Source organism: Calcarisporiella thermophila (genome assembly GCF_041956535.1).
Source record: "Calcarisporiella thermophila strain CBS 279.70 unplaced genomic scaffold VTP21scaffold_34, whole genome shotgun sequence".
In the NCBI taxonomy this organism is placed as follows: domain Eukaryota; kingdom Fungi; phylum Calcarisporiellomycota; class Calcarisporiellomycetes; order Calcarisporiellales; family Calcarisporiellaceae; genus Calcarisporiella; species Calcarisporiella thermophila.
In genome coordinates this window covers 150,601-163,034 of record NW_027192224.1, presented here as the reverse complement: position 1 = coordinate 163,034, position 12,434 = coordinate 150,601, and the positions used below count along the sequence as shown (strand labels likewise).

General features: G+C 45.4%; 1 protein-coding gene across 1 annotated transcript; it reads right to left on the bottom strand.

Moving 5' to 3' along the window:
* Positions 1–389: 389 nt before the first annotated feature.
* Positions 390–12,260, bottom strand: VTP21DRAFT_7927 (uncharacterized protein; the record flags this gene model as incomplete). Its single annotated transcript, XM_069398722.1, has 21 exons — positions 390–1,315; positions 1,404–1,612; positions 1,675–1,781; positions 1,861–2,035; positions 2,102–2,211; positions 2,283–5,503; positions 5,581–5,771; positions 5,837–6,365; positions 6,425–6,541; positions 6,610–6,889; positions 6,961–7,557; positions 7,628–8,047; positions 8,113–8,241; positions 8,315–8,916; positions 8,987–9,308; positions 9,370–10,437; positions 10,505–10,681; positions 10,751–10,798; positions 10,864–11,119; positions 11,188–11,356; positions 11,441–12,260. 21 exons carry the CDS (start codon positions 12,258–12,260, stop codon positions 390–392), a joined length of 10,473 nt encoding a protein of 3,490 aa, XP_069246109.1.
* Positions 12,261–12,434: the final 174 nt, after the last annotated feature.

Here is a 12,434-nt window from a genome sequence, read left to right as displayed (position 1 = left end):
AAAAAAGGCGAAAAAAATTCTCGAGAATGCAGTCACTTTACTCATGGGAAGGGAGTCGACCTTTCACTATCTTCAAAACCCACTACTCAGCCTCGGTTCTGCAACAACCAGTAGGGGGTCAATACGAATTTGAAAAAAAAATTGCGTTAAGCATTATTTCTGCCAAAATGGCTACACAATCGTGAGATTGTAAGTTTGCTTTCAATAAAATATCGGTGTTATTTCAATTATAATATTTACAATAAAAAAAAAGGTGTAGATAGCCTTCTCGTCCCGCCTTTCAGGAATAGAAAAGGATGTAATAGGAAAAATGTATATAATATAATATATATGTATATGGGAAAAGGAAAAAATATAATCGTATATGCACAAAGGAAGTATTTAAATTTTTAGCCTTCTGCTAATTTTTTCTCTTCTCTGCTAGTGTTATCGTGTCCAAGTGTCGCCTGAGTCGAAGGTGAAGCACATTCCATCTGGTCACCAGCTACTGGAAGAATTTCCGTCATTAGTTCTTGTTTTTGCAGCGACAAAGCCCGATTCTGGTCTGTCACTTCTCTCTGCTTTGTCCCCTCCCCAGCCGGGGGAGGGGCCTTGAGATGCCTCTCTATGGTCTCTCCGGCCTCGCGTAATTCGGTGCTATCCGCCTGTTTTAGCCGTTCTACCAAGCACGCCAGGGATGGCAGCTCACTTATCTTCTTCGAGAGAGCACCATCCATCTCGCCAATCCGAGACGCAACCGAGATCACATATTCAATGCAGGGCGTATTCCACCCGAGCGGTAGGCTCTCGAGTGCAAGCAGCACGTTGAGCTCTACCCCCTTGATAAATTTCCGCTCTTCTCCATCTAGCGACTCTGTTCCCTGGGCAAGTTCAACCGCGAGCTCATAGAAGGGTTCATAGAACCGAGATCGTAACTCAAGAACCCGGTGGGCAGGCTTGTTATGCAGCCATGGCCAGAAAATATGTACCAGTGGGCCAACCTGATGATACACACCCTCCAGGCTCGCATCCTGCGTGTGAGGTTTCCAGAACTCAAGCTGCACAATAGCGGAGAACTTTCCTCCGAAAGCCAATAACAAATCCTCGTCAGTCACTTCACCTGCCTCCATCTTCTCATGCCATAGTTGCGCAGCGTTATGCATGGCATCTAATAAAGGAACCACGCTACGTCTAGTAAGCGGGTTATGAGCCAAGAGGCAGAGTACTTCACACGCATGAAGGAAAACATTTGAGGGGGTATTTGCGCGCAACAAAATGCTTAATGATTTGAGCGCCTGCTGTATAGTGGTCCAATTTCTAATGGCGGCTATCACGTCTAGACATGATATATAACATGTAAGGTCATAAATGGTTCATCATCATTGCCAAAATAAAATGTAAGCTTAGATGGAGTCATGACTTACATGATTTGTGAGAGTGGCGGCTGGTTAGCTGCAGGTAATCCGCAAGAACTAGGAGCGACTCATCGAGATGTTGGTATGCCTCTTCTTTGCCACCAGCAAGCATGTTCATCATGCTGGCAATGTTTGCGGTAATATTTAGGAATCCCTTAACCTCGCAGAAATATTCCATAGTGCTTGAGTCGTTGGGGAAATAAAGCAAACGTGCCGTTCTAAAATTTATTTGGTTAGTGAGGAGTAAAGAAAAAGGGGAACGTCAGAGTCAAATGCTCACTTAATGAAATAGGGTACGCTGTCAAGTTCCTGTTTCCACATTATTCTTCGGAAGCTGGACGACTGCTGCGCAGAAAAGTTGAAGAGCTCCTGCAACTCTTTTGTCCACTACAAAAGATAACCGTCAAGCATATGGCAATTAGAAGAAAGATAATCGAACATGTATATTTTTTTCTGGGTTTCTTACGTGTGTGTCCTGGAAATGGCCAAGTATCATACACTTCATGGCCCAGCTACATGTGTGCGCCGTCTGCCACGCCAGGTGGAACTCGTGGGAGCGCTGACACGCGAGCAATATCACACTGTAGAAGTGAGGGAGGAAGGTCTTGTTAAAGAGGATATTTTCGCGAATTTTATCCAAGCTAGTATAGAAGAGACATCAGATTGACTACGTAGATCTTCGGGTTGTGATCCAAACAATAGCTTACTGAACGAAGTTTTCGAAAAAGCCCTTCCACATTCGCTCCCCTGATTTGACAAACTCGTCGAGGTTCTCAGGGCAACCCTCCAATACAACTTGGAAAAATGCTAGCATTTCCTGTGGGAAAAAAATCACTAAATATATACCGGAGAAAGCCGACGTAGTGAAAGCTTTATAACGAGGTTTACCTTTCGATCTACATCCATTCCGTGCTGTATTGCATTCACCATCAGGAAGCACTCCAAGAAATTTAGCAGATATGGGCGGAACAACGTTTTATCCGATTGGGACCGGACGCACATCCGCAGGACTCGGAAATACGAGGTGAGTCGCCATCCCTTTCCATTGGCATTTAAAGCCTGGCCCGAACGCCATTCCATTTGTGCACTCGGCAACTTCTTTAACAGTGCAATATACACTTCCTGTATTCGATTGGAAGCAGCGCTCGATTCTTCTCTTGCTTTCTCCCTCATATCCACATCCCTTTCGTCACTCGATCGTTCCCCTTCATCCATCTGCTCCCGTTCTTCATTTGTCTCTATAACACCTTCCCCCTTAATTTCCAAGGAGCCAAACGCTCCACTCGTTAAAAGGGCTTCAAATAGGTCTCCGCTTGACTGACGAATTTTATCAAATGGGTTGGAAAGAACTGTTCGAGGCAACCATACCGGCGTAAATTCTGCCAGTTCTCTTCGTAATCCATTGCCAACTTCTCCGTCGAAAGCTACTGATTGGCGGAACACCATTAAGAGATCCCAAATGATATGATGTGAGGTAGGTTCTCTCGAGTTCACCAGCATCATAAATAGCTTGAGCATTTCTTTGACGACCAGTTCACGCTTAGCTGCAAAGTCTTTTGGAACATCTTCGAACTGGGTCACATAGAGAAGCATCTCACTGTATGATCCGAAATCTTCCTCGGGGCATTCTATTTTGATGACACCGGCAAACAGACTTTCGATGAGCTGCATGGCCACCGGGCTGGATGCAGAGATAAAGTGAGAGAATATATCGCGGACGATGGAGAAGTGAGGGCGCTCTTGCAGCAATTTGGCAAAGAACAGCGGGAGACGCTCTTTACCCGGAAGAACAAAGAACATCAAGTTGAGATCTGCACGCGAAAACCGTGTCGCTTTAGACTGCTGCTTCTGCAGACCATCAATGGCCTTTGTTGCTGGAGGAGAGCTCTTGGCGGTTTCGCCCATGGCCGAGTCAATATCCTGATTTTCACTGTCTATGGCCTCTCCCTCACTTTGTTCCGGTTCATCGTCTGCAGCGAAACTAGCCGGCACGTCGCATGTCAGAATCAGTACGCTTAATGCCTCAAGGAGAAACCCGAGCATATACACAACAGCCTTCTCACGCCGCTTATTATTTGGGATGATTGGGTGCTTCAACTCGTCGGCCATGTAGAACTCAAGCAATCGGGTTAGAATTCCATGCTCTACCATCATAGAGCTCACGTAAGGATCCAATTGGGCTGTGATAACGAACAGATGAAAGAGTTGATCGAGATTGCGCCAATAATGTTCTGCCTCAGAGAGAAGAAAAGTAAGCAGCGAAAGGAAACTTTCGATGAGAAGTTCGTCGTCCTCGGCGGAGGCATCCATATCTGAAGCTGACCTACGCGATTGCCTCTCGAACAAGAGGTGTGGGCTCTCCTGATTCAGGGTCTGAAGGGCAGTCGCCACCAATTGCGCGAAGCTTCTTCGAGCAACCTCAATCTGGCAAGAGAGCAGCAACTGCAAGTTGAGGCTTTTGTCTTTCGTCAGCATGAGCAAAAACCAGCGACAGCCCTCGGGGAAGCGTTCGAGAAGTTTGCGCAAGAAATCAGTCCATTCCGCTAACTCATCGCGTTCGCGCTTCGCGTGAACAAGAACGTTTATGTAGAACATAATCCCGAGCTGCAGCTTCCTTATGCCAATCTCGGCCCTTTCGTCCACGTCCCTCATCACCTCGTCGAGAACTGGAGTGGAGGCATCCTGGCCGTTCTCGGAAGAGGTTGGAGAACGAATTTCAAGCAAACTCCTCATAAACTGAAAGAAGGTTGAATCATATAGATAAGTGTCGCGAAGAAAGCTTGTGTTGTCGCGCCACACGCTCATATATAATTCCCGCATTCCTTCGTCAGCAATTTGCGGAGTCGTGCGTTCTTCTGCTGGTTTTAGGTGCTCCTCATGAGCCACACTATCTCGCAGTGATTGCTCTGATTTTCCCTTAACCTTTTCGTAGAAGAGCATGTAGGCGCTGTGCTGTTTTTGTATTTGATGCTGCATGGTTTTCTGTTGCACAGGATCCCATTGCGACACCGTATCGAAGCCTCCAAAGCACTGCTGTCGTATTTCGGCGGGGTCAAACACCTCGACATTGGAGTCGTTGAAATGATACCACTTCCGGGTACCGGGCAGCGACTTGCCTAATAACGAGGGTGTATCGCCCCCTGAGCCACCAGCACTATCTCGCTCTTTAATAAAGGAGTAATAGTGACCCGAATCCGCTGTACCCGAATGAACCAATACACCCACTAGCTCATATTCGTACTGGGAATCGAGTAGCAGAGAGGAAAAGTTACCTCCCGATTCCACCACACCAACCATGCCCTCGGCCTCCTCCCCCTCTTCACCAGCCACCGACGCTTCAGTTCGCTTTAGATATTCCAACATATACGGCTCCATATTCAAGCGTTCGGGAAACTCGAATTCGTCATTTATCTTTACCCGACGCATGTTCTCCATATCGAAATCGAACCGTTTTAAATGCAATATTAGGTTTTCTGGCAACGACTTAATGCATGCACGCTTCACCGCGTCGACTTTGACACCACATGCTGCACAGAAGTACTGGTTGTCTCCATCCAGCATCTCACCCTCTACATACAGTTGCAAGCTCTCTTCAACCGTCTTCTTGTTCTTGACCTCGCACTGGATAGCGAAGAAATTCTCCTCTCGTTCGGAGATATGTGGGCAGTTCATGCTCTTGATTTGGTGCAAGAAAGTACCGCCATAAAGTCTTTTAAATAGAGTCGATTGAGGAAGACCCGTGGCCAAATTTTCGAGCCGATCAAAGAGCATATTGAAAAACTCGTCAACATCCATTTGCACACTCACGTTCAAGGGGCTTCCGTCGAAATCCTTAAACGCTTCACAAAAGCTACGGGGATTATATGTCTTTTTTTCCGACTCCTGCAGATGTGCAAACATAAGCTGCAGCTGATAAAGGAGATTCTCCCTATCAGGATCATGCGGCAAAGTGGACATTATATCGCGCCGGAAAGGGGGGTTCATAAAGAATTGCTGTACGAGAGAGTTTACATAACATGTGGCTCCGAGGTTGACCAGCCCAACATAACCGCACTCCGCCTTCTGAAGTGCTTGGGGATTGTAATTCCACCGATCGCTGGCGGTTTTGTCTTATAAAACAACCGTGAGTTCAAAAAATCAGCAATTGAAATCAGAATTTCAATAAAAATAAAGCTTATATACATACCCCTTTGCAGCTGGTTGAAAAGCAGGTCGAACAAATATAAGAGGTTATCGGGGCATTCCTGTACTAGCTCCAGGAGTAACTTCATTGCGGTATCCCGAGTGGTACTAAGCTTACATTTGGGTGGAGCAGAGGCGGAGAGGTGATCAATAAGGGGGATATCGAAGAGGCAATGGTGTACAAGCTTGATTAATCTAGTAAAGAAGTCACACCATTAATGATTCACCGTAGAGCGACAAAAGATATACTACGAATTTACCTTTTGCTCATCTCGTGCATTTCTTTTATTTTCGGTTTACTTCGCAACAGAGTTGTAGTCAACCTTAGTAAGCCCACCAACACCGTGTCCTCCACGCCCTTCGAAGAAGTCTCCACAACGGGGTGCTGTTCAATAGCCTCAATCATATGGTCCAAGAGCTCCGGGAAATCCAATCCTGCTGATTCATGGGTATTCGAGGCCTGGGTCAGTAGCCAATTAAACAAGTTGAAAAATTCCTTGCAAGTAAGTGCATAGGTTTCGAGTTCTGGTAGTAGGGAGGTAAGGAGATTTAGGAGGTAAACAAGAGGATGGACAACTCCTGTTTCAGGTTGTACACTCTGGCAGAGTTTTTCGATTTCTCCTGCTGCCAGAGCCCGTAAATCTTCCGATGAACAGCGTAAGAGAACACCCCCAACCCATTCACGCAGTGTTGAAACTTCATAGAAGACGCGCAGAGCCGATACGTTAGAAGTTAGGCGCCAGACAAGTAAACGCATGGCAGAGCTGACAATGCTTATATTTTCTTTCTCTATACGAATAATCTCAATTAATAAAAGGATTAGAGATACGAAGACGTTATAAATTTACTTGGCTCCTCGTCACCGATACAAGTTGTGGCACCTTCCACCAGCCAGAGTAGACGATTGATAAGCTCTGACTGGTCTACATTGTTGAGCTTGTCGAGGCTCTTTTTGCACTGCTCATCTAAAGTTGAAAAAATGTACACTATATTAAACTGGTGAATTGTAAAAGTTAAATGCTGGCCAGCTTACCCATGAAGAATATATTCAGAACTTTTAATATTAGCACAAAGCACAGCTTTGTCATCATCAAACCAGCGTCAGTCTTAGGCATCGCCGCACTATTACCCGGGTCCATAGCGAGGGAAGTTGGCGAGAGCTCTTTCCCTGTAAGCTCCACATCCATCGCAGTTGGGGTGTTTGCATAGTTTCTGTTTTCAGATGCCCATAAATTTTCAGATACCAGCACGGAGATTAAGTGATTTACACCGCCTAATTCCACAAACCGCTGCTTCCAAGTTTGCGAGCCAACCTAATGAATACAAATAGAGAAAATGTCTATAAGCGCGAACAAATAAATACTCAATTAATTATTTTTCTCACCCCTTCGTCAACCTTTAGCAGGAAATAATGCACGACCAAAAGGGCGTAGTAGAGCCGGAAAATCGATTCTTGGTCTAGTATTACATTCCAATTGTCAACTTGCCCACCCGTTTTTGATTTAAGTAGTCGTAGATTTTCGAATACGTGACGGTTGGTGGGAAGACGCATCATAAACTCCCACACCTGAGCAGCAAACTCTTCTCTTAGTCGCAACATCTCTAGGAATTGGTCGGAGAGCTCATCAAGTGCTAGCACATCCAACGGATGCCCGGCATCTATCTCTGCCTGAGAAGCATTTGCGTTCTTCTCAGCGTCAGTTCCAATAGTTTGTGATGTCTGTCCTTGATTAAGTAGCGAACCAGCGTTTTTAACCCGAGTATCGCCGGAAAGTCTTCGCGCAACATTCACGGCGTTTCCATCAGAAAGCCCAATTTCGTGTAAAGTTTTGCAGTCATAAACAGCAGAGTTGAGCTCCTGCCCCGCATAGATCATGAAGACTTCAGCTGTAGACGACGCATTTATGAGGCTTGCGACTTTACGACGGAGCTGAAACACGGTTTCTGTTGGGTGTATCTGGAGACGGACTCTCTCAGATGTCTACAAGAAAGGAGGAATGTCAACTTAGAGACCGATTGAATAGATATGCTACAAGGTGTAGAAAACTTACGGTGTGAATGATGATTTTTAACTCGATCATACGAGCCTCGTCTAAATCCGAATGTCTTTGCGGAAGATTGTTTGAATGCTTCGTTGCTGGATATAATACATCATAACTGTCCAAGAAGTAAATAAGTACAGACAAACACCGGCGAAAAACTAAAGACGCTTTTTTGCAGATATCTTCTTTGTCGTCACTCTCAAGCATATGGATCACTGGCGTGGACGGGAGACTGTCAACAATTCTCTCGATTCCAGCTTCACCCGTGTTGAAGAGTTTAGCGGGAGGGTGTATATTTGCTCTTGACACTCCTTCAGTATAAGCGGATAGGTATTCCGCCGATCTAAAGAGATGGGCAAGGCTAGTGTCCATAAGAGCACGCCATCGCTTTCGTCTCATCATATTGAAGTTGGGAAGCGTAGGATCGGTCTGGAAAAAAAGTGGTCAGAAAATCAACACAAGATATAAAATGTTTGTCCAAAAAAATAGAGTACACTTAGAGCAAGTTCGACTAAAAACTCTATTGCCATGCGTCCTACTAAATCATTTTCGCAACATAGTACAATTTTCCACAAATGTTCAAGGCCCTCTTCCTCTTTTACGACGACTAGTTTTCCATTCAACTAAGAGAAAAGTAGAGGAAATCCCCCTTAGGAACTTTGTTGAGAGGGAAGAAAGGTGAAGGGAATTACCAACCTCTCGAATATTGCCTTTAAGCCGATTTATCCCGATCAAGCATGTCCGCAAATATGCGAATCCTTGTTGTGAAAAGCCTCTATCTTGAATATCAAGGTCGGATATACGCTGTCGGAAGAAGTGTTCATTGAACCCTTCATATATGCCAATTTTTCCTAAATAGGAAAATGCTTCGTCCCGCTCCTTATCACCAACGGCGTCCAAAATCAAAGTGTTCCACACAACGTCCGCTTGTTCAACTCGAGATATTAAAGGCCTATCGGGAACATTCATAGCAAACTGCAAGAAATCAAGACGAGACCGCAGCTGCTCTTGCAAAAAATTCGTCATATGTGGCATATTTGAGGCAACCGATAGAGTTGGGCTCGTGGGAGAGAGTGGATCACCCCCGCCACCTTCAATTATTGTTGCCACGCTACCTCGTTTCAGTGCCATTGATCTAGTGGATGCCAGGCTACTCCGTCGCTCTTCTAGTGCTTGTCTGGCCGCTTGCGACCAGTGCACTAAGTCATCAAGAAAAAGATTAGGGAGGTGGTGGATATCATATAGCTCATTGAAGGATTGATTCAAGGCCTCGGTTCCGTCTCGAGCTTCAATGACATCTGAACAAGAAAAAAAAATACAGTGTAAGCGCTCAATTCTCGAACCGCACCATTATATGTGAATGCATACCTAGCACTCTCATCAAGACCCGCAGCCCCCATGAAACGCCCGGGTGATGGGTTCGCAAATCCTCTATGCACATCATTTTCAGCTGTTGCTTTCCCTCTGCGTCTGGACCATACTGTAGTGCCCAACTCAGTAAAGAGAAATATTTGCCAAGAAAATGCGGCTCGATGGAAGCTAACTGCGAGGCCGGCGCAGAGTGCGACGGGATTGTCGGGGAGGTGAGTGGAGCAAAAGGCGGGCTGACACCGCGTGGAGAAGGACCGGCAGAAACACGAAGAATATGGTAAAGAAGCAGATATGCATCCAGAGAAATATGTGATTGGTCCTAAAAGTAAAGGATTTTAGTGTGCCGAAAAAGTCAGCAATATCTTTATGTGCTAATTTACAATCATCTCCGTGTTCCCTCCTCCCACCACTCGTGCCTGGGATATCATTGACATACATAGCGTGTAAATCAGCTGATACGTTTGCTGGTCAAATTGGTGGAGAGGCATGGCTATAAGTTTACGGAAAAGGTAGTCATAGTGCTCCTTTCCGAGAGATTGGGCAATTGTCTCGAGAACCTTCATAACCCCGTGTACAATCGACCGATGTTGATTTCCAACTACAGATGACCAGACTACATCGAGATCACAAAGTTCTAGAGAATGCATTTGTACCAGAAATTCAAGGATATCCGAGGACCGCTGCATCAATTCCAGATGCGCACTGGCGCCATAAATGTAATCGAGAAGCTTCGTCTCTCGAATCCATCTGACTATGACCCCCAGCGCTTCCTCCCATTTCTCCCCAATGTCGCATTCTACTTCTTGTCCCGGTGCTATAAATATTTTAGCTGGAAACTGTGCCATTTGCTGTTGTTTCTGCATACTCGTATAGCCTTCCACAATTACATTCTTTATCTCGGCAAGACCACACAGCCGCAGGTCCAGGCGCGTGTTTTTAAGCAGTCGAGTAGCAACATCAAGTTTTAAATCCGCTAGCTTCAGGAATCGCTCAATCGCACGTCGTGCCATCGATGCGTGCTCCAAAAGTACCCTCAGCTCGCTCCCGAGATGGATATTGCTCTCTTCGCCACGTTCTTTATTATCACACACTTGTTCCTCTCCGTTCTCCCCGCTCTCTTCTTTATCATCCTTGCACTCACCGAGTTTATCATCATCCACTTTTTCGCTGCTGGGTTGTGACCTGGTGAGCCGTGTGTTTGTCATTTGAAGAAGGCGTTGACGAGACACTTGTGACTCCATTTGAAGTGGTATTCGAACTGGTGCAAGCACCAATACAGACATCATTCCCATTAGCGTTTGTATCAGATTGCGGTCATAGCCCTTGAATAGAGAGTCCGGAATTGCAAGCATGTGCCAGCGTACTGCCTGATTGATGCGGAAGATATTCTCCTGATAAGATTCAGTCAGCGGGATATCATCAGGATTCTCAGCCGCAAACACTCCAATCTAAATCGAGGAATATTATTTATTTGCCAAAGTGAAAATATATATGTAGGAAAAGAATAAACTATACCTTTGTTACCAACCGAACTAACGTCCAAACAGTAATTAAATCCAGAGGAACCCCTCTCCTTTCAGAATCCGAAGACCAACTGCATTGGAGTGCTCCAAGGACAGCTTCTACGCCTCCCTTGCGCACGAAATACTGTACATTTTCTAGCTGGTATTTTGAAATGTGGGTAGGTTCAAACTAATAAATAGGCCGATAACCACTAGATTAAAATGCTGCGTTATGTCAAAATTAAAATTGGACACGGACCTTTTCGCCCGAGAGGACGTCGTCTGCATCGAACTCCACGTCCGTAAACTAATTCATAAACATAGAATAACTCAGAACTCCCCTTTCTCAAGTAAAAAGGAAACGGAAACTACCTGGGGAAATCGCGCTTGATACCCATACTCAAGACACACCCATCTATAAAAAGGAGCATCTGCATCGCCAAGTATTCGCGTTGCAACTTCTGCTAATTTATCCGGCAATGCTGAGGTCGCAATAATATTACTGTCGCCTGCGCGTGAATGTGCACGCACTTTGGTCTCAAACCGGTGCAACAAAACAATGGTAAGGTCAAGTACCCGTTGTAAAAAATTGTTTACAAGATTGGGCAAGTAATCTGCATCATATTCCCTATGGTTCAAAAACTCTGCGTGAGATGGACGTGAAAGAAACTGAAACAGTAATAGCTCAAAAATTACCCTCGATTTAACAGAGCTGTCGCATAATTTGCAACTCCATCACGCATTGTTTCGAGTATATCTTCTCCTTGGTGACTTAAACTAGCTTCTTGCACGTCTGCTTGTTCAATTCCAAGTATCTGCTCCGCAAAGGAAATGGCCTCGACTATCCGCTGTGTTGGATCAATATCTACAGCAAAAATGACATTTAAAACTCCATCAATTTATCTTTTCCAACTTTTTAGAATTGTCAGCAGATCTGGAAAACGGTTACCATCTTTAAGTCCTTTTAAAATATTTTCGTGTACAACCAAGAAGTCATCCTCTTCCATTATGGCAACCATCTTATCCTCCTTCAGTCGAGACTTCATTTTCCCATGAAGCTTCTCATGTTGCTCCTTCCCCTCCTCTTCTTCTTCTTCTTCCTCTTCCTCCTCCTCCCCCTCTTCAGCTTCCCCGTTATCTTCGCCTTCTTCTCTAGTGTGAATCGATTCTTCTGCCTCCAATCCGTCTTCATCGAATTCGTCCATCCCTCTTTCCTCGCTAGCCTCCTCCTCTTCTCCCTCATCTTCAATCTCTTCCTCATATTCGCTCAGATCCAATTCTTCATCGATTCTGGGCCTTCCGATTTCTCCATGTTCATAGTTCGCTCCATCTCTACCCGAACCAGACGGCCTTTGCTGCACCCTCCGCGCCGCTTTTGCAGGTGATATACGCATTGGTTTAAAGGCTCTCTTAGCGCGCTGGGGTTGCCAAGCGCGCTGCTTGCCCGTACGTAGAGGGGTAGGGAGAGGTTTGGACGATGTAGGGTGCTGCAGAACTAGATTCGCGGGTGAATTTTCTTCTGGAGATGACCCCTCATATGAGATGTTTGGATCTAATTCCGCATCCCGCTGATCTTTCGTCTCATTCGAATGCACCTGAACTATATGCATGGGTGATAATGTATACGCGGATTCCGAACAAAGAGGAACCGTGGTTGTAGGTTGTGTGTCTGATGCAATTGATATATCACCCTTTTCCTCTAATTCAGCGGGTGTATCTTCTAGAGACATAGGGGTTTCATTTGTCATTTCGCCCTCTTCTTCCAGCATCGTCTGAGTAATAATTATCTTGCACTTCTCCTGTGTGGAGATCAGGGCACGTTTCGCACCTATATTAATCGTGTCTGCAATTTAATACATATGGCTTATGTGAGAAGGGTTCAAGGATCAAGAAGAGCTTGACACTGATAAATGCTCAGTCGAAACCAGAGCATTAGCATTAAT